We start from the raw sequence: 27,046 nt of genomic DNA on the forward strand, positions 1-27,046 counted from the left end.
CAAATACTCAACCATATATAAGGATAATGGTGATGTAGGAAAATGTATAAAAATCGAAAGACCCCAAAATAAAAATATCATTGAACTATAAAATTTAAATACTAAATTTTATACCTTTTCTTTGACATTATTATTATTATTATTATTATGATATGAGTAAAGTAAAAAAAAAAAAAAACAAATTTTTAGGGCAGAATTTGACAAATCATATTTTGAATTGAAAGGCCTCCACGGATTGAATAATACATTCCGTTAAGACAATTGTCTCTTCGCCAACACCCTATATTTTCATCTTTGTCCCAATTGTTGTTCTCCCTCTGCACAATTTTGAAGTTCCAAATCAAGATCCGAGAGATCAATCGTGCAGCAAATCCTTCAACTGGGCAATTTTTTCGCGTTTTTGAACATTCGTGACCCAGTCGTTCAATTTCAGATTTTCATGGTCCACAAATTTCCCGTAAATACCTACCATTTTCAGATTGAATATTATTGTCTCTGATTATTCTTGTTTTTAGGTTTCTTTTAATAAGGAAGGACCGTGTGATCGGATTTCGTATTGTTTTGTGCAGCGAAATCGACTAGGAAGTGCTTTCTGGGTTCTTTATTCTTGGCGAGATTGTTTTTATTATGAAGAAAAGGAATCTTAATACAACTGTTTTTATTTCTCTTTTGTGCTCTGAAAATTGTAGATCGGTTACTGGAGAAGAAGCCTCTGCTTGTCTCATGAACTAGTTTGTCATGGTCTTTGATCACTGTATCCGCTTCTTTTTGTGAGATTACTTTCATGGAGGACGACTTTGTACCCATTTCATATTGATTGCTGTTATCGTGATTATCAATATTTTTGTTTTCAGGTTTCTTTTAATAAATCTTTTTTCATGGACTGTAATTGATTAGAAAGCGTTTAATGTGTTGCTGAATCTTGAAAAAACTTCAATTTCTTCACTTCTTGATGTTTTTACTTTTCACATTTGTTACTGGCTTCTCATAGTCCCTCCCTGACTATTCTTTCTTGATTCTTGAAAGACTTTCGATTTCCTCACTTTTTTGGTGTTTTTACTGGTCGAATTTGTTATTGGTTTCTCATAGCCTTGACTAATTTTTCACTTTCTATGATTAATGAACTACGCCGTTGCTATCCATCAAAATCGGATAGGATTCTGCCACTTGTCTGTTACCTGCCTTTAACTTCAGAAGAATACTTGATCTATATTAGCTATCGATATCATTGTCTACAGTCACACTTAATTATCATTTCATATTTTATTTGTTTTTATTTCTCATTGGACAAAGAATAATTGGGGATTTCCAAAATAGAGTTTTGCGCAAAAGTTCAAAACTAGAAGGTTTTTCTGGCGTAGTAGTTTCTTTTTTACGACAAAAGGCTACTGTTGAACAAATCTAGATTTTAGTTTCTAAATAAAGAACACATCTTCTGCATATTACACATTTCCAATGGGTGCAAATATTTGTTTTTGTTCCCTGAGAAAACTTTGATGACGTAAAATGTTCATCAATTCCTTGTCCATTTGTGTCAAGTTCTTAATATATTTGTAAAAATTATACTGGAATGAATGAAACTAGTAATTAATAAGTACTTATATCAATCTGAATTGCTAATAAGTTTCCATGTTTGCATCCTAGGTCTGACCTGGAGTTGTTTCTGAGACTTTTTTAGGAGTTGGTTCATTTTGGCTATGACTCTGATCACCATTTGTCAAACATGATATTGCATTTGAAATCTAAGAAGACATGGAGAGGAAGGACCTTATGGGGCCGGTCAGTGCACCAGCTCCTGATACCCAATGTTGGCTATCAAGTCTCGTTGAGAAACTTCAATCAATTTCTGTGGTTTCGTCTGATGATAACTTGAGTTCTAAAGAATTGAGAAGCCAGCATGATTTTGGGGTACCAGAATTTCAGAATGCATCACAAACCCTGTGGGACACTGGAAAACTTTACGAAACAATTCCTGATGGTTTCTATTTTGTCACTCCTGTAAGTTGTGCTTGCCTGAATTCAAACATGTATATAAATCTTAGTAATTTCAATTATCAACCTAGTTTACTAGTTAAAGAAAATTAATCCAACTTTACTTCTTTACTTTCAAATTCAACTTGATCAGTCAACCTTTGGTTTTTGTCTTATTCTTATTTTTGTATCTGTGTGAAATATTTGACACCAAAATCTGTTGGAAGTACGTGTCTGTATTGATACGCTTGCATTTAAACTTGGGGTTACTAGTAGTTTCTATCATCATAGCTATTTTAGTTTTTGCATCATAATACTTTTGCAATAGCTGTGTCTTAACATTTTTAATCTGTGTCACTTTGTCAAGAAAATAATTTCCCCTCGATAAGGTACATGAATGTGTAATCTTGTGGTTTCAGGGGATAAACAATTGTATGCAATTATGAGCAAGTCCTTAATTTGGAAGCTTCCATGTTTGCATTTCGCCCTATATAACTTGCTAATTCCCGTAATTGTGGATTGAAATGTTCCAGCAATAAAATATTGATTCCATCTGGCAATTACTGCTAGCATAGCTGGACATTTTTCTTCTGTACTGGGTTTTATGATCTTCTCATATCAAATAAATTTGTTTTTTAAACTAACTTCTGATTTCTTGAGAAATCCGTAGTTAATTTAAAATTTCTAATGTGTAGCATTTTGTCATTTTTTCCTGCCACATAATGCTTTGTGCATTGTAGGAAAGAAGGTTCAAAGAACTTTTTAATAGTGTTCCTTCATTGGATGGCCTTCACGCTCTGGATATAGAGGGGCTTCGGCCGAATGTAATTGTTGTTGATGCTCATAAAGATAAGAAGCTTTTCATGTTACAGCAGCTGGCAGCCACTTTGGCAAAAGGACTGCATTCAAGTCCTGCTGCAATGGTCAAGAAGATAAGCGGATTGGTGAGCCCCTTTTGTACCCGACCCAAAAATCGTGTTTGGGCCACTAAGTGAGCATGGGCAATTGTTACTCTCCAAAAAATCGTATCACAGACTCACAAGTCTTTGGATAGCAAGATTCAATAAACGATTTTCATGTATGTAAATTCTAGCTATATATTATCAATTAAATTTCCATTAAGTATATCAATTTTCTTTGATAATTCATGACGTAGAATTTTACTTTGTGGGCTTCCCATATATGATGTTTGCTATTTACTAATATTTCAAGCCAATTTAGAATGGCTAAGGATATATCATTCATCAAGGCACCAGAAACTAGCAGCACTAATATGCCGCACATTATACCACGGGAACAACTTCATAGCATAACAACTAGGCCAATAAACCTAGGTTAAATAAATATCCCATTTCCTCAAAAAGAGGGATAGAGAGGAGAGACAAACACATGCATTACTTGATTTATTGTCACCTATAGCTTTTGATAGCGTTAAGTGCTTGTTTCTAGGATCGATATTCAGAGCTAAAATCATATGTTTGATTCCTATGACTGGCTTTTTGATACAATTATTGCAAGTTATTGTTGAGGGCAGCAATTTCTTTTGCCGATGCTACTATCAAATTTTTGCCGATGCTACTATCAAATTTTTGCCGATGCTACTATCAAAACATGGTATTTAAGTATTTCTTGGTTCCATAAAATTATTTGTACCATTATCACCAATTATAGGTTTTGACATTATGGCATGCAGTTGGTCTTACATGATTAATGGATAAGAAAAGAAGTGGCAACACGAAATTAGTTTAATTATTGCTAGATAGAGATCATCTATTGAAGGCCAAAAAATGTGTCCTGTTGTGGGTTTATGAGTTTATCTATAACTTGGAATGATGGTACATGTTTAAAACTTCCTCGCCAGTTACATTACGCTCTGAAATGGCCACTGTAGATAAACAAGCTGCATAAAACAGTGTGAGCTTCACTTAAATCATCCACCGTTTTTCTTTGGCTACTTTATACCATTTACAGGTCTGCGATTTCTTCAAACGACCAAAATCAGAATCAGATCCAGTAGACGGTGCCCTTGAAGAAGCCTCTCACTAACTGAAAATCAAGGCATCCATATGCTGGATCAGATAAAGCATGGTTCTTGCCATTCCCGGGCAATCTTATTCAAAGCTCTGGCCGACACTATTTGGCTTGAATGTAGGCTTATGGTGGTAAATGTAGCTCCATGTTTTGTTCTTTTTTAACTAGCAACCTGTTGTCATAGACATATATAAGTCTCTATCCGAGTAGATGTCTATTCTGAAATTTTTTTAATAAACTTCGGATTTATTTTCCATGTTCTCACGGTTTACCTCGAGAAGGTGTGACAGATTCCTATTAGCACATATCTGTCATAGTTATTTCAGATTCAATAGAACTTTTGGTTGATCTTGGTTTATTATTTAACCATTTCTCTTACGAATGGGTCCATAAAATTCCCGTGGCGGTTTTTTCAGGTTCCTAAAATTTAATGAGTACAGTATTTAGTATGGACTGGTACTTACAGCTACGCAATAAACATATCAGTGAATTAAATTTGGCATTTCGGTATTTCATTATTTCCGGCGTTTGCTAACAATAAATGGTGCTTGGATTATTTTACCAACTTACTGTTTCTTCATTTTGTCCTCAGTTTTTTATTTTTCTTGTTATCTAATGGGGTAAAGGACATGTTTTATGTTTTTATAATTCTCAAATTATATACCAAATTTCAGGTCTGCTGGGGCATCTCCGATAGAAACCCGCAGGAGAAGACGGCGCTGTATTAGCATGATTCCTGAGATTGGTGATGATATAGTGAGGTTGTTCATCCTTAAGTATTGGTATTTTTATATGACTTATAAGTCTAGGGTGATAATATAAATTTTGGTCGTCTGCTTTTTCATTCCTTTCGGAAATTTGTTCATCGCATGCTCCCCACAATGTTGGAATAGTTAAATATGTTCTGCTGTGATTATGATTGTCAAAACAAACATAATGAGTGTGATGCAATTTTAAGAACCGACTTGTATTGATCGGAGCTCAAAATTAGGACATGCAAATTCTATAATTTCCATGGAATTTTTTCAATTCATAAACATATATGGAAATAGGATACAAATCCTTAGGAGAAGATTGGCCCCAACGGAAAAATATTCTTCCCTCACCCCTAGCACAAATTAAAACCAATACGGCTACCCATAAACACGGAATGCTTCATAAATAAAATGACCTGAACTTTATTCCCTCACTCCCCTGCTTGTCACGCTTGTCACTTGTGGATTTCTTTAGGCTCCCAAGTGGGCTTTCCTTCTATACACTTTGTGCGCTAGAGCCTATAAAGGTCTTTAGCCTTCAATCTTATTCCCTTCTCTGCTCGAAGCTAACCATGTCTGTAACATTATCTCTGTTTTCTCCTTTTGTTTTCACACAAAGGACTATTGAACCAACATGCATTAAAATGTTGCGTAAAAATCAGGTCTGTCTGATGCACTATGTTAAAAATGTGTGGTTATGAGTGGCTGGCGCATTATAGAAAGATGGTGTATTACAAGGTTTTGATTGCCTGATGCATTATCTGAAGACTGCATAACAGATAGGCTATCATATTGCATCTTTCTGTTCAATTGTAGGAGAAAAGACCGTTAAAATAAAACCCATAGAACCATTCAATTACATTATGTGCTGTGGCATAAGCTTTTTATTACTGTCTTGCGCGAACAGATGATAGACTAGATGGGATTTCCAATGTGTGTGTAATTTTTGAAAAGCCATAAAGCTGGTGTTTTTTGAAGAACATTGACTATATTCTGATTTGATTGTTTGGAGCAGAATTATTAACATGGCATGGTAGAATTTCTAAAACGTAAATGTTGACTTCAATTTGCTGGAACTAAACCTGATTGAATGTTGTATTTATGAAGAAAAAGTTGGACCTTTAAAATTTGGGGGATTCCTGGTTTTTGCTTGATAATGTAATGAAGTTGCAACTTCAGTTTGCAAACTTTTGTGACCCTTTGATCTGCAGGTGGGAACTTTTTCTATGGTTTTAAAATTTTCCTATGAAGGTAATTTTTAAAATTTAATAAACCGAAGTTTTTATTGACAATTGTCTGTGGTGAAAATCTCCTCACTTTAAATTACGGCATTTAAGAAAGGGTCCCACTACTATGTGCATGCATGGTATTGTGATGTAACTTCTTCGGTGAGCTTTGGCGTGAATTGACTTGGTTGGGGAAAAGTCTGCTGTAATTTAATACATTTGGTAGCCATACCAGCTTTTTTGGTAAAGCTACGTCATTTCACTTTTGTCTGTGTTAATTCTATTGCTGTTCGAGAATTGAATAAGAATCTGATGCGAAATCGTTTTCCAGTGGAACAAATAAATTCATCTCGTAGTTGTTCTACAAGCGAATATGATGATAGCTCTGATCTTCAAGAAAGTGTATGCTCTCCTCTTTGCTTCTTTCTTGAAGGAATTCTGCAAATATTTTTTTTCACCTTCAATTCAGTAATTTTAAGCTATGTTTCAGACCATACTTTGTGTGTGTATTCTTAGATGCAAATTAACATCTTTCCTTGTTTCTTTCTTTCTTTTCTTCACTTTTCTTTTAGTTGTGCTTGGATTGATGGGTTTTGAAATGATGGATTTCAAATCTATGATTAAAATTCCTTGACTTGCTTGGAGTGACAAAATTCAAGTAACTTTATTATCAAGTTAAATAATTTTAGTAGTAATTGCTGTAATTTCGAACACAAACAAAATTTGTCATTTGAAATTAATTCCTCAAATTTATCCCCCAATTCATATCAAATCCATCAATCTAAGAGCAACCTCAGCAAGTGCATGCTTATGTTTTATGTAAAATGAGTTTCTCACTCAAAAAATTCTTACCCATCTTCTTTGCAAATTAAATTTTTTTGTACATTTTTGCAGCCTGAAGGCCTGGAAAAACAGATGTCTTGTTCTTGCAGGAATTCCTTATTTTGTTATCATTTGGTCTATTTCAAATAAGAAATTTTCCTTCTCAGGTGTCAAAGTCGAGTCTAGATGACCATGATGGAATGTATGGCCAAAAACTTTTGACAGATATTTTCTTTAGCAAGCAAAAAAGCACCCACAAGGCGATCTCATTGCCTTCATCTCATCATTTTTCCAATCAAGTTTCTACTGTGAGTGAGCCCACAGAGGTTTTTGCCAGTTCTAATATGATGTCAACATTCGACAAAGTTCTTGAATCATCAACAATCTGGAACAAGCCTTTATTAGCATTCCAAGAATGGAACATTGATTTTTCCGAAATTACCATTGGAACTCGCGTTGGAATAGGTATGCTGTGTTTGGGGATTGTTCATTATTAGCCAAGCATGATTTTATTCGAAGTTCCTTTTTGGTTGAACACAACCGAGCAACTATACATACAAAAGTTCGGCCAGTCCATGTCTTTCTCCTTGTTTTTTTCTAATATCGCGTGAACAACAGACATTTTCAGACGTCTCCGATTCAAAGCGAACATGATTTATTAATAATTTGACATCTCTTTTATTTTTTGTTCGAAGCAGATATAGTTTCCTGTTTCAGATTTGCAAATTTGGAAAAGGGAATCTTAGCTACTTTACATCCATCATTTGTGTACAACATTTGTTTTATGTTTGGACAATTACTTAAAAACATTTTTAGTGTTTTATAAGTGAAAAAAACTTAAATTATGTATTTGGATAATTTTTGTAAAACGTTTTTGAACAATATTTTAAAAAGAGTTTGCTCCTCATATAGTTTTTAAAAAACAATTGAAACATGTTTTTTGATGTTTTTAGAAACGAAACCAATGATAAAAATCAATATATATTACTTTTTAACTGTAAAACGTTTTTATAGAATAGTTGTTCAAATGCATATTTGTTCTTAAAACAACTTTCAATTTTTTTTTTAAAAAAAAACACTTTTATAATATCCAAACAGAGCCTTGGTTTCATGCAGTTTTGTTGTCATGTTGGGTCGTTATTGCCTTTAATTTATTCTTAATGATTTTTATGTTTATTTTTTAATTTCAATTCATATACACTCAATTAATCTCACTATGTTCTGAATCATGAAGTTCATTACTTTATTTCATATGCTCTCTAGAGACACCTAGCCCATAATACAAATTATATACAAGCAAAGTAAGGTGAATTGTTTTTCAGATTTGAATTAACATTTTTTTCTACCACACTATGTTTCAACATTCCATTTACTATGGTGTTGATATTTCTGGAAGTGTCGTGCCCAATTATAGTAGTCAAATTGTCCAATTTTCAGAATTGTTTTTCATAAGATTCTACATAAGTTCAGTGCAAACTTGGAGTTTCTTCAGCATAATAACTATATTTGGCTTCAAATAATGTTATCCAAATGGCATTCATAGATACATCGATATTGTTATTCATATTTTTTGCAATCGACTTTTACTCTGCCCTATCTCTCATACTGGATCAATCTTGCGTTTCTGCATATACATTCCTTGAAGTTTGTGAAAGATTTAGGTAAGCCAAACACAAATTATCAGAATGCTTTTGTTGTGCAGGAAGGCCAATTTCGTGTTTTCTTTTGTTTAACTTGATGATTTCTATTTCTCGTCTCAGACATTTGGTTTATCTTTTTCCCTATATATATCAATAAATTTTTCCTTACCAAAGAAAAAGGCTTCGAGTCTTCAAATGTACCTGTCATTAGCAGATTAGTATTATTAACCATATTTTCGTGTTATTTATCTCTACATCCTCGTTGAACACCCTTTTTTCTATGTTGTATCATAGGATTCTTCGGGGAAGTTTTCAGAGGCACCTGGAATGGTTTAGAGGTAGGGATCAAAGTGTTTCTTGAACAAGATCCGACTGTTGAGAATATTGAAGATTTTTGTAATGAAATATCTATCTTGAGGTAATGCATGGCGGCTTTTAATGTTTATAGTTTTTCTTTTTCCCCGAAATAGTTTCCTTGACTTGCATCTTTGGCAAGGGGAAAATAACGTTCTTTTGATTACCTAACCAATTATTTTCCTTCTTGCAGCCGAATTCGTCACCCAAATGGTAATCTTGCTACCTAAACCATTTTAAACAACTTATTCTTGTTGTTTTAATATTCCTCTATTTGGCCAAAAAACACATACTTTATCTTGCAGTGATACTATTCCTTGGTGCTTGCACTAAGCCTCCTCGCTTGTCCCTGGTTACGGAATACATGGAAATGGGATCGTTGTATTTTCTGATTCATTCTAGTGGACTGAAAAAGAAACTTAGCTGGCAGAGGAGACTTAAAATGCTTTGTGATATATGCAGGTGCATTTGCTCATCTCTTTCTTTATACTTCTCTACTTATTTATTACACTATGGCACTGTGTTTCTGTCGCCAAAATGAAGGAATGGAGCATGGTTGATGGAGTCTTAAGTCATATTCCAATATATCTGTTCTGTTCAAGGTTGTTAAATATGTTAACAGTTTAGTTCTTATTTTGATTCAATGAGGATCCAACTATTGAATATAGATTGTGCAAATTTTATTATCATATCTAATGGATGAGGGATTTTGAATTGCATTAGAATTTGTGAATTTGTTTATTGATACACTTTAATGGAGGCCAAGGTAAAATAGATTTCTTTCCAATAATGAAAATTTTGTTTTAAAATGAGTAGCATGAATTTTCGTAATATTACATGGTAAACCGTATTCTAGATCTTATTGTTAAACGTGGTAAAAAAATAGATCGTAATAGGCATAATAAGGGTAGATCTGATGTTATTTAGATATGTATTGTTCTAACTTTGTTCATCGTTTTATATTTGGTTTTTGGTTTGACTTGATTATGTAGGGGATTAATGTACATACATAGGATGAAAATAGCACACCGTGATCTGAAAAGTGCAAATTGTCTTGTGAATAAGCATTGGGCGGTAAAGATATGTGATTTTGGGCTTTCTCGGAGACTTAACACCAGATCAATGAATGATTCTTCTGCTGCTGGAACTCCGGAATGGATGGCGCCAGAACTTATCCGCAATGAGCCCTTCACAGAGCGATGTGACATTTTTAGTCTCGGGGTCATAATATGGGAACTCTGCACACTAAAGAAACCATGGGAAGGCATACCATCGGTCAAAGTAAGTCTTACATGATGTTTCCACCAATATTTGCATCTCAGCAGATAAAAATAAATCATCCAAATGTGTCGGTTTATATTTTGCATTGAGCAGGTAGTTTATGCTGTTGCCAATGATGGACAGAGGCTAGAAATTCCAGAAGGTCCACTGAGCACTTTAATTGCAGGTCCGTCTAAAGAACTTTGATAAAGTTTTATGTTGACTTTTGTTATCATCCAGTGAAAGTTCACAATCGATTTTTTTTTCCCTCCCAGATTGCTGGGCTGAACCAGATAAACGGCCGTCTTGTCAGGAGGTTCTCTCACGGCTGCACGATTGCGAAAGGTTGTTAGTTTAATTGCTGAAAATGCATTGCTCAAGTGTACCGTCAATGATAAACCCTTTGCATGGAGATTTGGCAAGCTATAATAGAAACGTTTTCATTTAAGAATCGCTCTATATTGGTCGTTGAAGATTAAATGGTGCTGAAGTTTTTCTCCACTTGACCTTCCGCATGCTGAGTCTGCTTAGGTTATAATTGTTACAGTGTATTAGACATGCTGTACTCTCATTAAGCTCACAATTTTCAGAATCGGACAACATTGACGTACAAATATTGAAGTTTCAAGAGTCATTCCGCAATCCGAACTGTCAAAAGCATGAAGAATGCAACGATTAAATCACACTCTAAACCCTGTTTCTCAAAGACTATTTTTTTATATCTCGCTTTCTTTGGGAGACAGAAAATGAATTACAGCGTCGCTGTTGAAGCCAATTTCGAACTTCTAAGCCACAACTTGTCATTTTAAGTACCAATTATTACGCATCACCTACATAAGGGATGGCACCCACTCTCCCCCACCCCAACCCTCTCCTACTTTCCAATATGAAATCGCCCTATTTGTTTGTACCTTCTTCCGAATACATCAATATATCAAAATCAAGCATGACAATAAAACATCAACATCCCTCGTTTTCACGATGCTCTGGGATCTGTTCCATGTTGCCAAACGTAAACGAGCTCGTCCCACCCGGTGCTTGCCAGAAGCCCTTCGACAAGCACACTCATATCCACACCAACGGCAAACTCTGTATGGTGATCATGCCTCCCGATAAGCGCTTCTTCAACCATATAATCCCACAAACATATTGTCATATCATACGAGCATGATGCTAACAAACTTCCTCTGTGTGGTGAAAACTTCACCTTCCTCACTGCATAGCCGTGCCCATTAAGCACAGCCACCGGTACTCTGTAATTCCTAACATCCCACACTTTTATTGATTTATCCACTGAGGCAGTGGCGATTATGCAGTCGTCGTACTTGTTCCAATCACACGACAGGATTTCAAATTCATGTGCAGGAAGAATCATGGTAGAACCTGAAAAAATGAACTATCCTTAAATCTGCAGATCGGCAAGTTAAGTTTATGGTGCGTTCTGTTAGCTGTGATCATAAATAGCACAATAATCCGGTCTATGATTGGATATAAACTTGTTGCTAAAGTCGAATCTCATACTTTCAATAGTTGCAGGATCCAATGAAATCAGAAGCAATTTACCTGGCTCTCGAACGTCCCAAATGCGAGTTGTACAATCCCCGGAAGCGGAAGCGAAGACATCGGCATGCCTAGGATTCCAAGCAACGGAGTACACACAATAAGCGTGCTCCTTGAAAGTCCTCACGCTCGCGGGCCGATCCACGGTCCACAGCTTCACGGTATCATCCCAAGAAGCGCTCAAAAACGAGTCTTTCCGAACGGTGTTGAAATCCACGCCGTGGCACTCGCGCGCGTGCTCGTGGAGCGAGCGAATTGGGTTCGCAGTTGGCGGCAAGGACAAGTCATAGATCTTGAGGCTCCCGTCGGCGATCGCTGCGACGATGACGGAGTCGTGGGATTCAGACCAGCAAAGGTCGTAGACGCCGTCGGCAGTGTCGAACGCGACACGTTCGGCAATGGTAGGCCCGAGTTGGAGGATGTGGAGGCGGCCGTTGCCTAGGATGCCGAAATTTTGGGCTGTGGCGACCGCGAGCTGGTTCTCATAGAAAGGGCTGAATTTGACGGAGTATCCATTGAAAGGGGTCCTGAAGACCGGCATGACACCGCCGGAGATTTGGTGGGAATGGTGGCGGCTTGCTTTGGTTTGTTTATCTTGAAGTCGAATCACTTTCAAGTATTGAGAACAATTTCTCTACGTTTCCTTTCATGCAATTTCCTACAGTCGGAAAGCATAAATAGTTCACACTTTTGTTATAAATATAAAATAATATAAATTTTAGGATTGGGCCATCCGCTCCAATTCGGTCCATATAAGTTGGGTTTTATGACTAAATACAATTGTAGGAGCCCTGATGATAAATGTCATTGACAACAATGAGTAGGTTTTTGTAAGATGGTTTTACGAATTTTTATTTGTGAAACGGGTCAAACCTATCGATATTCACAATAAAAGTAATATTTTTTCATTGATGACCCAAATAAGAAGATCTGTCTCATAAAATACGACTCGTGAGACCGTCTCATACAAGTTTTTGCCGACAACAGATCGTGATTCTCTGTCATGTATAGCTTTAGTTTTTTGGTGGAAACCTCACGACAAGTGCTTTTTTTTTTTTTATTGCGTGGGTCGAATATGGGTTCTCATGCAAGTTCCAACATGATCTAGGCAGCCACCGGAATCTGGATATATGAACATAGATCGAAGAATCCTTAGTATCGGAGTTGTGGGACTACGTGATCACTTTGGACATGTTTTGTATGCTAAGGCTAGAAGTTTGACTATGGCTTCCAGTTGTCCCATTCTACGAGAATTATTCTGTGTTACACTCAAAATATTTATCTCCATATGATGTAATTAAATGTTAACTCTTGTGTAATCAACATATATGTCGAATTTCGTAAAAAAAATGAAAACTCTAATGATATTAGAACAGGGAGAAAAACAATCTCGATGTAACATACACCAACTCCACTACATGGACCATTCACATGTTGCCAGTTACATCCGAGTCCTTGCTAATTAATTTATGTGCCTCCCATTTGATTAGGCACTAGCACAATAATTTTGAAAGGGCTTAATCCAAATATCAATAATTTATCTAATTCTTGAAATTATTAAAAGTTCCTTGTCTACAAGACTGTTGCATGCATGGCAGGAAAATTTGTTAATATCCCCAAATAACCACCGAGCGAAATAAATATTCATTTCATGAACAAAATGCCCAAACTTAAAGATTTGGACCATCGATTCCTTGAAACCAAAGAATGAACGTTAGAAAATGAGCTTGAGATGTGCTCCGACGTATCTTATTTCAAAACCATTAACCAAACATGAAATTTACAAGGAAGACATGACATTGTTCTTCGCAAAACATTGGGGTCAATGCTCTAGGTCCATACAAGTACATCGGCTCCCTATCCCACGTCGCCATAACAAGATTCTCCGTCTTTACGCAGACCTAATCTCCTTAAAAAGAGATCAACCCTCAGCTTCCTCGGGGCAAGCTCCAAGCTCCGATCCTCTGTCTTGGGCATAGCTAGCTTTTACTCCAGACTTTTGAACCTTAAAGCCATCTCCAAGATTAGCTTTGCCTTTACGGGACTCCATACGAGAGAAGGTTTTTGTGTATGGGCTTATTGGGATTGATCTGCCTGACTTAATTTGCTTGACCGATCTGTCAATATTATCAAGTCAATTATTATTTATTTATATTAGGATAAGAGGGGTAAGCGATGAATAATTAATACCGATCAAATAAAGATAAAATAGAGTACACATTATTATGTTTAGGCATCTTGTGAGACGGTCTCACGAATCTTTATCTGTGAGACGAGTCAACCTTATCGATATTCACAATAAAAAGTAATACTCTTAGCATAAAAATTAATACTTTAGATGACACAAATAAGAGACATGTCTCACAAAATACGACCCGTGAAACCGTGTCACACAAGTTTTTTCCGTTTTTAATTTGGATGATATATTAAAATGTTCTTGTAATATCTAAATCTACCTTGATTATCAAAATATATAATTGTAAAGTTTCATTCGTATTCATATTATCATTATGTGACTGAAGAACGAGATCCGATACAATATATATAGTGTCGTCACAGGCGAATTGATGAAAGTGAGAACTAAAAAAATAAAACATCATGAGATGAATAAAAAAATTATAATTCAATCCACTTTAGACATTAACTTTGATACAATACTGAATAGATAAAAACTTGTGTAAGACGGTATAACGGATCGTATTTTGTGAAACGGATCGTATTTTGTGAAACAGATATCTTATTTGGGTCATCCATGAAAAAATATTACTTTTTATGCTAAAAATATTACTTTTTATGCTAAAATCGGCAGAGTTGACCCATCTCACAAATAAATATTCGTGAGATCGTATCACAAAAGACATACTCTACTGAAAATCACATAGTCAAACTCATAAAAAGTGATCAAATAATAATCTTAAATTTTAATGAATATCAACTATTACATTCAAAAAGTAGCCCATTTTGTCCCCCTTCACATGTCATCCAATCCGAACAAAACGTTTTTTGCATACTCCCACCCAACTCCTTTTCAACCCTTTCTTCAACATAATTGAAATTAAAACTTTTTATCAATTGAAAAAAATTAGTTCAAAAACTCGTATTAATTATTTGAAGAAAATTTCAACAGTGTTTGTAAATAAATTCAAAAAATGAAATAACATATAATGTATGAAGTCACGTAAAAAAATATCGATAATTCAAATATAGAACAATAGTTAAATTAATGAGATGTTACAAACACGTGAAAATAGAAACCAAGTTTCGATCAATTGAAGCTAAACTTTAGTGGTTTTTTTTCCTTCCAAAAATAAGTATTCGATAATCATATTATAAACAAAATAAAACGCATGGCTTGAATTTAGATTTAAATGATTTTAATCGAGCCTACATGTACTCTAAATACTTGTTCTTAGGTTAGCTTATTAAGATTCAAAGATATGTTTGATTCCAACTCTTGAGAGGTGTTATATTTGGTTGAATGTACGAGTGTTTGATTAATTATCATGATTGGTGAGTTCGATTGCTTCTGTAAACATTTTATCGAGTGAGTTTGTCGTAAATGACTTGTTCAATACTGTTTCGTTTGGAAACAGACTATATGTAGGCGGGACATTACCCATACGTGGAGGAAGACATCAACTATCATTTTAAAAAATTATGTTTGATTGATAACTGAGATTTCCCTTGTTAGAAAAAAAATCAAAAGGATATTTTGAGAACTCTAAAGTATAGCCTAAAAAATACATATGAGATTTACTTATGTAGATTATAGAGTATGATTTTTCAAATGGTTTTGACTTTATTCATATCTTGAGTAAAAGTTAATACTTTTGATATAAAAATAATATTTTTTACGAGTCAGGTAGAATATTTGTTTAACAAAATTGACTTGTAAAATAGTCTCATAAAATTTTTTGTGTGTTATATAATATCTCTTATATTTTTTGTTAATAATTAAATACATTTTAGTTGAAGTAAGAAAACTATATATATATGTAAATCTAGTTTAGTGTGTACATGAATCAAATGTATAAATAGTAATACATCGAATATATTGATTGTTTATATGCATGTTATCTTTTTATAAAATGTTTTTTATAATATATTTATCGTTTTTCAAAAACTATAAAAAAAATTAATGATCAATAAATTCATAATAATAATAATAATAATAAGATAAAAACTTGTGTGACACGGTCTCACGAGTCACATTTTGTGCGACGGATCTCTTATTTAGGTCATCCATGAAAAAATATTGCTTTTTATGCTAAGAGTATTATTTTTATTGTGAATATTGATAGAGTTCATCTGTCTCACATATAAAGATTCGTGAGACTATATCACAAGATATCTACTCTAATAATAATTTGAGAGAAATAACTTTTTACCAAAAACAAAAATAATTTTATTATAAATCGAAATTTAGGATTTATAAAATATTGATAATATTAGTTTGTAAAATAGGTTATTGACGACGTCCCCCCTCGCTGTTGTGTGTCTTTAGCTGGAAAAAAGAAGAAAGAAAACAAAGGAGAAAAGCGATAGGGAGCCATGAAAAATGCGATCAGATGCTGCATATCTTGCATTTTTCCATGTGGAGCCTTCGATGTCATTCGGATAGTTCACGCCAACGGCCGCGACGAAGAACTCAGCGTCGTCGTGAAAGCGGCGGAGATACTGAAACTCCACCCCCGGCACATCCTGAAGAAGCCCACCTCCAAATTGGATGATCAGGGGACATGCCCCAGGATCGTAGTCGTTCCACTCGAGGCAGTACTTAAACGAGGGGAGATTTATTTTCTCATTCCCCTGCCTCCATCGCCGGATAAAAATTGATCGAAGTGGAAGAAGAAAGAATCCCATGAAAGTGGTGGTGACGGTGCAACTCCGGTGATAAATTTTCGCGTTTCTGATCGGTACTTGAGTGAGATTTTATTGGAAAAGGTTTCCGACGATAAGTATAGGCGGCGAGGGCGGCGCGTCGGCATCTGGAGACCTCATTTACAGAGCATTTCTGAGCCGCCGGCCGAAGCAAATTCATTTGTGCGTAGTAATTAATCTTTTTTTTGTTTTTCATTTTGGATTATTATTATTAATTAAATAAATAAAACTATTAAATAAATAAAGCTGAAATGTTTTCGAATTTACGCATATATTTAAAAATGTTTTTTTATATAATTTGAAATTTTAGACTTTACAAGTATAAAAACAAATAAAATTTGTAGTACCATATTTTAGATGACCACTTATTCAAATTTTTAAGCACGTTATAGTTATCATGTAAAATAAAATAAAATGATTGAATATTTTAAGTAATTTTAAAAATAACCACTAAATTTTAATTTCTGAAACATTATATAGTAAAGACACACACACAAAAATAAGTTTATGCGTGCATGTATATCGATGAAAATAACATGAACTCGATCCAGAAGGATTTATATACTTGTTGGATAGATGAGATCTTTATTTAAAGATCAGAATTTCGATTCTCCAGCCAATAATTTATCGAACGAGTTTGTTGTACATGATTTTTTCATTGCAGTTTACACGACTAACATAATTTCTAAGCTACTATATATGTTAGCTCGAACTTTGCTTAACAAACACCAAATGATAGATGTGATATGTTCAATCATAAAAAATAAAAAATAAAAATTGAATAGCATGATCTAGTTGATGACTAGGGATGACCCTGAGTAAAATTAATTTATCGATTAGCATATTAAAATTTAATATAAAAATCAATCTTACAATCACTAATAATATCACATATGTATCTAAAAAAAAGTGTCATTTAACTTTTCAATTACTCCAAATAATATTAACTACTTTTTTATTCATTAGTTATAGATTATGAATTTTAAAATATACAAATGACTCTACTATATATATATTCTTAAAAAGTGCAAAAATATCCCATATTCGTATCCTTTAAAGTTCAAATAAAAAGTTCGTGCAGTATGTATAAGATGAGTATAAATCTTATGAGACGGTCTCACGAATCTTTATCTATGAGAGGGGTCAATCCTAACGATATTCACAATAAAAAGTAATATTTTTCATGGATGACCCAAATAAGAGATCCGTATAACAAAATACAACCCGTGAGACCTTCTCATATAAGTTTTTGCTTATAAAAATATTGATAAATATGATACAAGTTTATATATTTGCGACAAACAAAAAGGAAAACATGATATATGTAATTAAGACGAATAGACGTCGGATATCATGTATATAGTTTTCTTTCTAGAAACTTGGAAGAATCGACATCTTCCTATTACTTGATTCCAATGTTTTTTTTAGATGATTGATTAATACATAGATATTGTTGAAAGATCTCTAATTCTTTAGCATATTTATTTCTCTTCGTTATTTTAAAAAAATAATGGGCGGTTCGGGACGGGCCGTTATCACCCCCGAGACGAGATTCACGACACAAGCAATCGGACCAAATATCGGTGACCCAAACTGCCAAACCACAATGACTCCGAAATCGCGTGACCGTCGATATCACGCGCTCCCCCCGGCGGTACCCTTATCCTTTCCCCACACATACCCTATTACCCCACGCCTTTCCCCATCCGCCGTTCTCTCGCCGATTCCTTTTCCAACTTCTACTCCATCTGCCTTTATTCAATTTTCTCTTCCATTGATTCTGATTTCAGATCTAGATTTATGGGCGATTTAATGGAAGCGTCGACCCTCCAGACGCCGACGTCCAGGCAACTGCCGTTCCGTGAGGATTGCTGGTCCGAGGAGGCTACTTGGACTCTCGTTGACGCTTGGGGCCGCCGTTACCTGGAACTTAACCGTGGGAATCTCCGTCAGAAGGATTGGCAAGAGGTGGCTGATGCCGTTAATGCAAGTCACGGTCATACAAAGAAGACTCGTCGTACAGATGTTCAGTGTAAGAATCGGATTGATACGCTGAAGAAGAAGTATAAGATCGAGAAGACTAAGATCTCTGAATCCAGTGGTACGTTCACATCGTCGTGGCCGTTTTTCTCGCGTCTCGAGTATTTGGTTGGATCTAATTCTCATAAGCATCAGAATGAGAAAACCACGCCTTTGGCGGTGGTGCCGTTGGGGGTGTCACAGTATACGCCGCCTTCATCCCTCCCATCACCGCCGATGGCCGTTCCATTGACGTACCGAAAATCGCCTTCCTCAGCGGTGGTTACACCGGTGATTTTGCCTCAGAAACGTCCGATGCCGTCGCTACCTGTGGACGAGTTGTATTTCAAGAGGAATTATTCTGTGATGGCTGCTGCTGCGGCTGCAGCGGATGAAGATGACGGAGAATCGGAAGGGGCTGAAGCGGAGGGGAGCGAGGATAGGGGTGCGGAGGTGGAAGATGACGGGGAGGATGGGATGGGAAGGTTGGCGAAGGCAATTGAGAGGTTTGGTGAGATTTATGAGAAGGTGGAGGGCATGAAGCAGAGGCAGATGGTTGAGTTGGAGAAGCAGAGGATGCAGTTTGCCAAAGATTTGGAGGTTCAGAGGATGCAATTGTTTATGGATACTCAGGTTCAGCTAGAGAAGATCAAGCGGGATAAGAGATCTGGATCTGCTGATGGTATGCAGCACAATATCATGTATTAATGTTAATCCATCAAATTGATGTACGATTTCTCCATTTGATGCAGTATATTGAGAGATTCACTTTGAAAGGAATTAGTTTTTGATTTGTTTGATTTTCTTATTGGGTTTTGTATTCTCAATTGGTTCCTAAAACTGGGTTTTTCTTACTTAGTTATAAGTATTTTGCTACTTGCGGTTCTTAAATTAGAGAATAGGTGTCTGGTACATGGGAAAAACGTATGGCTTGATGGTGGGCTATCATAGTAAGACTCAGAAATTTTTGTAAAATTACCTTATTTTTATAACCTTTAGATCCATGACTTTCATTGTGTTTATTTTGTGTGTTTGGTCGTATCTCTAAATATTGAAATATAAAGTCACGTTTCAAGTTGTCTGGCTTCAAGACTGTATTGGTGCAGTGTGAATTTCGAGGGTGATGGACTGTGGTTTTGAAAACTTTGTTTATTGACTGTTGAACTATTGATGGATGGACATGTTATGCTTTTAGTTTTAATAATTTTACTTCTCCACAGAATTGAACAAGAGATCTCCGTGCTTTCCATTTCGATGCTGGCATAATTTAACTGTGTTGTTTCGAGAATCCGTTGCTACTCTTGCTTTTTAGTTGATAACATTTTACAATACCTGGAAGATAATTACGTTTTACAATATCTCTGGCATTGGTCCTATTGCTGCAACTGTGTAGCATTTCTGTGTATCAGTATCTTTGTTCGTACTTGTACATCGCCAGTTAAGTGTCCATCGCTAGTTGAAATTACTTGGCTCAAGTTTTCTACTTTGATTTGAGGAAAAAATCTATTCTCTCGATATGCCATCGAGTAATTGTTTAATAAACCTTGAACTTAGAGAGGACAAACACTGTGTACATAAAAAGTTTACTTGACTCAGCTGTTATCCTATCATAAGATAGCAGGCAATCAGAGGTTGTCGGAGTTCCATTAGTTCTCGTGTAAATACCATCTAAAAGTCTTTGCTAAATTTTACTGGTTTGGGTACTTGCGTAATGATATTTGGGAAACCCAAAAGTATGTAAGGCTGATTATTTACTTGGATTCTTGATGGAAGCTTATTTATGTAGTTGAAGAATAATGAATAACCTCCACACCCTTCCCAGAAATATTAAATAAAGCTGTTGAATTGTGTCAGCTCTTTGAGGTGGAACTTCTCTGCCTCTCCTTTGTTGGAAGAATTTGATCTACTGATGCTGATTTCTGAGAGTTATTGGACAATTGATTTTAGTGAATTTGACATTTGGTTTTTTCGTTACTTGTGATAAAAAGAACTGTTTCGACATTTGGTCCTTTTGTATCGGAAAACTGAAGTATTTTTTTGTCCTGTCCTCGACACATCCTTCAAAGAAAAAGGATCCTGGCAGATAGATCCTTGTATTTTGCTTAATATTTTCTTGGCAAATGACAGTAGAATGGATACTGAGGTCCCGGACATTTTTTCCCATCAGCTACATTGACTAAATAATGCCTTAGAAGTTATTTATGATATCCAGTTTTTCTTAAAAGTTGATAATGCCTCGTGTTGGTGCTGTAAGAATACGTTACATTGCTTTTTGGGGTTTATTAATTCTTGACATCCGAGTGTTTCCCATGCGTGGGCAGGTCATACTGTGAAATTGTTCTTTTATTTTCGTAGTCTTAATCCTATTATGCAGTCTGTCTCCATATTTCTTTTCGTAAAGTTTCCTTTCCATGCTGCAGATATCTATAGCTAGCCACGGAGAAGGGAACTGACAGGCATCCCTTGTAGGAGTAAGGAACATTAATGGGTTCCTTTCAATAGCTGAGAAAAGTGCGATACTTGGAAGGGACTTGGTATCCGACCAAATTTATCCTAGAAGAGAACTTCTTCATTTGTCTTTTTCACTTGTAACTGCTGAGTGCCGAGTGAGTAATTTGGTTTTAGTATTAGGTTTCATCTTTGATGTTTATTAATCTATGCCAAATGTTTTAACTTGTAACCCTTTTTTAAATGGAAAACACACCGGTTTAGGCTTATATTTTACTCGCTCTCATTACTTGGTGTTGGATGCCCAGCTGGGTGTTTGTTTGGTGTCTTTTCTAGTTTGTTTTCTTCATTAATTTTACCATGCGTTTTTGGAGAGAATAAATAAATAATGAGATTTAAACGAACTTCTCCATTGAGTTGCAGGCACCGACATAATACCATGTTAATGCGTGGTGTACATAGAAGAAACATAGCAACTGCTAAATAAGTCATACATATCATAAGCGCGCTGGCGCAGTTTGATAATTGCTTCTGGTATCTAGATTCCAAATCCGGAAAAAAGTTTGGAATTTGAGATCCATAACAAACTCTCGGAAATTCCTTCTATCCCCACCGAATTTCAGCTTGGTAGTTTCCCCGCCTGTGTAGAATTGAGCGTTGGGATTTGATGGTAGACTTAAAAAGCCATCTACAGACGTTTTACGTCCAATCGTTCTGGATAACGCTTGCATCCTCTGTTTTAGCACGGCCGCTGGCACAAAATTAATCGATGTTTGTTCTCCAGATAAATAAAGCAAAAATAAAAGAAAATTACATTTCGCAATAGCAGATAAAATCAATACATGTTTCTCTTATACTGTCTATACATGTACCTAATATCGAACTCTATTTAAATATTCCTATGAAAATGATGATAATTTTGTTTAAGACTAATGGAGAGAATCAACGAAAGCAATAGCGCTGTTAATATTTATCTATAAAACCGTTGCCTCAGGATGTCAGATAGCCACTCGCGCGATCAAACCCGCACAAATTTCCGAGTCGGCAGAGGTGTTTTCTCGTCCTAGAAAATCGAGAGATTGATCTGGGTTCTGAGCATCGATTCGAGCAGGTCGAAATGCAGGAGTTATATAGGGAAAAGATGTGGATGTTTTCTGACTGATGATTCTGCTGCTATCTTCTTCCCTACTCCATATTGTTCTTCTCTGCCTTGGTCACCGCCACTTCAAGAAAATTATGTCCATTCCATCGCCCAGTGCTCCCATTTCTTCTATTGCCACTCTGAAGATTCGCTCTAAAATGCTTTCTTTCTGGTTTGCCCTGGCCACTCGCCCTCCTGGCTTTAACCCGTAGATTCTTTGCATTCTCATTGTTTCGGACTGCCCACATACGCTGAGGATCTTTTTAAATATTCGTATGCGTTAGTGTTGTGCAGCTGTGGTAATCGTGATTTAGGTTTCTTTGTACTTGAAATACTGGACTTCAGTTTCACGGCCCTTGATTGGTTGGTAACTGAGATTCATTGTTTTTTCCCTGAAGCACATATAGTTCTGCTGGCGATTTTACACAGAAAAGCATTTGTTTTTGTTGCTTGTGCTCTGTGGTCATTTTTCTTGAAGTATACATCACATCTTCACCTGCATACCGATCCTTGAGTTACATTAAATAGTATTTGTGACTATACTGAGATTGGGATTGTGATTATTTATTGTGGGTAGGCCTAAATCTCTAATTAGAGCGGGTCAGTGAAGATTTTAGTCGATCAATTGTCCCAAACTTTAAGTTGGTTTAGAGGAAATTGTGCGAGCGTGTCAATGCCAGTTGTGCGATCATTGGTGTTGGATGGTGAGAAGGGGGAGTTGGTGAATTCTTCAGGGAGAGTGGGGAAGAATAAAGGTGTTTCTGAGGCAAAAAATATGGCTGCTTTAAAGAACCACAGAGAGGCAGAGAGGAGGAGAAGAGACAAAATCAATGCACATCTCGCCACCCTTCGAGGTCTGGTACCTTGCAATGAAAAGGTTGGTAGTGATTTTGCCAAGTAACAGTCATGTACAATTATGTGTCCCCCATTCTTTTTCAAAACTAGCTAGTACTTTTGAGATATTTTGTGATGTTCCATTTTTCAGTTCATTTCTAGTGTTATATGTCACATAAACCAGTGAGAATGTGTGGATACTGAAGCTCTTTGACTCTATTCAGTAGATATTTCAATGACTTTGGTAGAAATAGGTAAAAATGAGGATGGTTGGACATTGTTTTAATGTGATGGCTAAATTTGTTAGCAAATGACTTGGCTTGCTGGTTTCTCTTATTGTTTCTTTGATCGTCTGATTTTGAAGTTGGTAATTTAACAGTTGACAAAATAGAGCAATTACTGAGACAAGATTGCTTTCTTCTTGCTGATCAGCTTGACTCAATAACTTTTCACGTTGTTGAAAAACTATGCTACATTTTCTAAATGGAGTTTGTGTTCTGCATATCAACTAAAAAGATATAAAACAACGCTCCTCTCTTCTCCCTGTCTGTGCTTCCATCTGTACTTTTTTGGGGTTGTTTATGTGATTTATGAATTAATCTACTTGAAAGATGTTCACTTTGTCATTGAAAACCGAGGATTCAATTTGTTGTTCCCATGATATGGTTTGTCTCAAATGTAAATTTAGCCTTCAGGTGCATGCTTGCTCTCTTCCCAGCGTTTTGAGACTAGCACTAATTGAGATTTTTGTAAGATGGAATTTTTTTTATATAACATTAACAAAGTAAAAGCCCGTTCATGAACAAAGTGACAACATGCTCTGTTATTATTATTAAATTTGAGGAAGTGGTGGTAGCTCAACCAACCAATTGTTTAGTATCAAATTATTGTCTTATGCACATGATTTTAGTATTATATCACTGTCGAAAGTCAAACCATTTAGCCTCTTTCAAACTCAGTTTGGATGTGACTGCAAAAGATGGTGATTGGAAGGTAGGCTACCAGCAAAGCTGATGTGGTATTAAGGTTAATTATTTTATCCCATTGGTCATATTCAGATGGTTATAATTGTGAGGTTTGTCTCTACTATCAGCTAGAATCTATGTTTTTATATGAGTAACGTGAATTATTTTGCGGTTCATTGCTATCACATCTTGTCATGGTTGTAAAATTTGACTTTAAGAAATAGAGCAAGTGATAATATGAAATTCAAATGAAAGGGCAAGCTGGTTGTTTAATTTGTGATCTGGTCATCATGAATTCGAGTTGGTTATTTGTCCATCTCTGAGTTATGTCTAATTTGACTTTATTGTTGCACTGACACCAGCTTAGGCATTAAGTTTGGATGTAAATGAAATTGGCGTTGTTTACTTTTTATGTTTTTGCTAAACTTTGGAACGATTTCTTGAACTTGTGGTCTTACAGAACATAAAATATTCATTGTTTTTGGAAGTTGTATACCAAGTTAAAAGAAATACTTCAGTTGAAAATGATAATGTAAAGAAACATGAATAGTCTAAATGATGTCTCTAAAGTCTACTTCCCCATAATTTGAGATCCAACTACTTGACTTGAGTGAAATCTTCAGTTTCAGAAGAATCAGAAGTGGAAATCCAAATTTTTGTTACTGCAACTATCCAAGTTAGAATTTATTCCTGTAATTTCCTCATCAATGACTTTTCAACAATTTTTCTCTGTATATTTATTGGTGAGTTATCATTCTTCTGCTGTCCACTGTGGCTGCCTATGTAGCATAGCTACAAAAAACATGTCGTTTTTAAATTGCACATTTAACTACTGCTGTTGTTTTTGGTCAGCAGCAGTCATAAATCTTTTTTCCCCCCGAAAACTCCATGCTGTAATCTCCAAGTACTTTGGCAGATGGATAAAGCCGCTCTACTGGCTGAAGTCATCAGCCAAGTGAAACAGTTGAAGAAAACTGCAACACAAGCCAACGAAGGCTTACACCTACCAATGGACACGGATGAAGTAAACATTGAAAAAATTGAGGGAAGTGATGGTTCATTCTTGCTGAGGACTTCTCTTTGCTGTGAGTACAGGCCTGATCTCCTGTCTGATTTAAGACGGGCTATAAAGAATCTTCCTGTTCATTTAACAAAATGTGAGATTTCAACTTTGGGAGTTCGTGTAAAGACAGTATTCTTGCTTGATATTACCAAGGAAGTTATCGCCAACAGTGCTGAAAATCAAGAACTCATCATCACGAATTCAGTTCGTTCAACTTTGAGCAACATTCTTGATAAGGTCTCGGCTTTGGCGGAATACGAGCAACAGTTGGTATTTCCTCAGAAGAGGCAAAGGATTTCTTACTTGGATTCTTCATGCTCTTCTTCATGAGAGGTTCTGGTGTTATGTCCATGGTCGATGCTGTTGAATGCATATCATAGTAGCCACACACTGGTTTGATAATGCTGTTAAAGATTGTGCAGACTTTTCATATTTCTAGACTTGGACATGTATAAATAAATAACGATACTTGTTCATGTGAGACATGTTAATCTTATTCACATTTAACATAAAAGCATTACTTTTTTCACAGGCGACTCATATAAAATATTTGTATCACAAAATTGACATGTAAAATCGTCTCTTATGAGTTTTTGTGTAAATAAAGTTCGTGTTTCTTGGTTGCTTGTTCAAAGATTTACGGGATTCTCGGGCTTCTAATTTTTTTAGTAATTTTTATTTTGCCAACAGTTCTTCATTTACCTATGGTTTCACATAGCCTAAGGAAATAAAATGGTATTGCTATTTAAAGTTTTGCAAGTAGGTATTTTTTCAAATAGAAAAATATACTTTATACCCCAAAAACCTAAGCCAATGTTTAATTTTAATTTCTAGAATAATTTTTCAGCCGAATCAAAATAATTACTAGAGATAAAGCATGAGGAGTGACATTACTTTTTTGTATCACAAAAAATTATTATTATTATTATTATTATTAATTAATTAATTAATTAATTAATTAATATTATTTTTATCTAATTAATTAATATTATAATTTATCTATTTATTCATTTATTATTAATACAGAATTGATAGATAAAAGATATTTTATGATTTTATAATATTAAAATTAAATGTTATATTATATAATATTTATTTAATAAGGAAAACTCTTCATTCTTCAATACGTTTAATTCGTCGAATTCGATTCCTATCGTCGACCGATTTCTTCTTAAACTACATAGGAATTGCATACATCTCACTGCCTGAATGTGTGCTGGAACTTATCTGTTCCCGATCTTTGGAGTAACTCGAAATTGGTGAACCTCGAATATTTCGTGTTTGTCCTTAGAGTTCCACCAACATTGGAGAATGAATTTCACATATTCTAATATTTGATTACTCATTTTCTTCAACTAAGAAGTCAAAGGAAATATTTTTCCTTATTGTTTTTGGCTTGGACTAACACACGCGATTCGTTATTCCTTTAGGGTGCACTTGGAAATATGAATTCGAAATCTATGGATTTAGATTTCGAACTTTTTTCGAAAAAAAAGTTCGCCTGTGAAGAGCATGACTAAGGATTACGATTGAGCCAAGTTGATGCAAATAGAAAAGAAAATTAATGATGCTTTACATGAAAAACTTTTGTAGTTATGAGAACAACATTGTTCGACCTTGTAATGATCAGTAGTGAAGATGAATGTTTAGTTTTGAAATTAGATATTATAAAGATGTAATTGAGATATCAATAACATTAATTATTTGGAGTCAAATAGTAATTAATTAAGAAAACTCAATTATTGCATAAAATATATTATTGTTAAGTACTTAATTTAGATTTTAGAGTATATATTAAGCAAAAACTTGTATGAGACGGTCTCACGGGTCGCATTTTGTGAGTCAGATATCTTATTTAATTATTTTAAGAATATTTATAATTATTTAAAAAACAATAATATTATAATATCACTAAACTTTATTTAACATTAAAATTAATATTCAAAATATTACTACTATTTTAATTATTAATTATAAATATTTAATTATCTATCAAATTATTTTAAGAATATTTAAAATTATTTTAAGAAAAAACAATAATATTGTGATTATTACTAAAACTTTATTTAACATTAA

The 27,046-nt window shown here is 35.0% G+C and overlaps 3 protein-coding genes and 1 pseudogene across 5 annotated transcripts; 3 read left to right on the forward strand and 1 right to left on the reverse strand.

Annotated features, from left to right (window-relative positions):
* The first annotated feature begins 213 nt into the window (after positions 1–213).
* On the forward strand, positions 214–10,641 carry LOC142538448 (serine/threonine-protein kinase EDR1-like; annotated as a pseudogene).
* Positions 10,642–11,021: 380 nt separating this feature from the next.
* LOC142540566 (peroxisome biogenesis protein 7-like) lies at positions 11,022–12,282 on the reverse strand. Its single transcript, XM_075646822.1, has 2 exons — positions 11,623–12,282; positions 11,022–11,442 (listed from the first exon to the last, which is right to left on the reverse strand). The coding sequence occupies exons 1-2, from the start codon at positions 12,158–12,160 to the stop codon at positions 11,036–11,038; spliced, it is 945 nt and encodes a 314-aa protein (XP_075502937.1). The 5' UTR covers positions 12,161–12,282; the 3' UTR covers positions 11,022–11,035.
* A 5,712-nt stretch (positions 12,283–17,994) lies between these two features.
* On the forward strand, positions 17,995–21,243 carry LOC142540567 (trihelix transcription factor ENAP1-like). 3 transcript variants are annotated; one of them, XM_075646824.1, is made up of 2 exons: positions 17,995–19,247; positions 20,940–21,243. In XM_075646824.1, the coding sequence occupies exon 1, from the start codon at positions 18,301–18,303 to the stop codon at positions 19,225–19,227; it is 927 nt and encodes a 308-aa protein (XP_075502939.1). In that variant the 5' UTR covers positions 17,995–18,300; the 3' UTR covers positions 19,228–19,247; positions 20,940–21,243. The 3 variants fall into 3 exon arrangements, with proteins under 3 accessions (XP_075502939.1, XP_075502938.1, XP_075502940.1); XM_075646823.1 differs by having other exon boundaries at positions 17,995–19,220; XM_075646825.1 differs by having other exon boundaries at positions 17,997–19,201.
* Positions 21,244–21,939: 696 nt separating this feature from the next.
* On the forward strand, positions 21,940–25,484 carry LOC142540568 (transcription factor bHLH30-like). Its single transcript, XM_075646827.1, has 2 exons — positions 21,940–22,985; positions 24,824–25,484. The coding sequence occupies exons 1-2, from the start codon at positions 22,782–22,784 to the stop codon at positions 25,298–25,300; spliced, it is 681 nt and encodes a 226-aa protein (XP_075502942.1). The 5' UTR covers positions 21,940–22,781; the 3' UTR covers positions 25,301–25,484.
* The last annotated feature ends 1,562 nt before the right edge of the window (positions 25,485–27,046 follow it).

This window comes from Primulina tabacum, chromosome 3 (assembly GCF_025594145.1).
Source record: "Primulina tabacum isolate GXHZ01 chromosome 3, ASM2559414v2, whole genome shotgun sequence".
Taxonomy (NCBI): domain Eukaryota; kingdom Viridiplantae; phylum Streptophyta; class Magnoliopsida; order Lamiales; family Gesneriaceae; genus Primulina; species Primulina tabacum.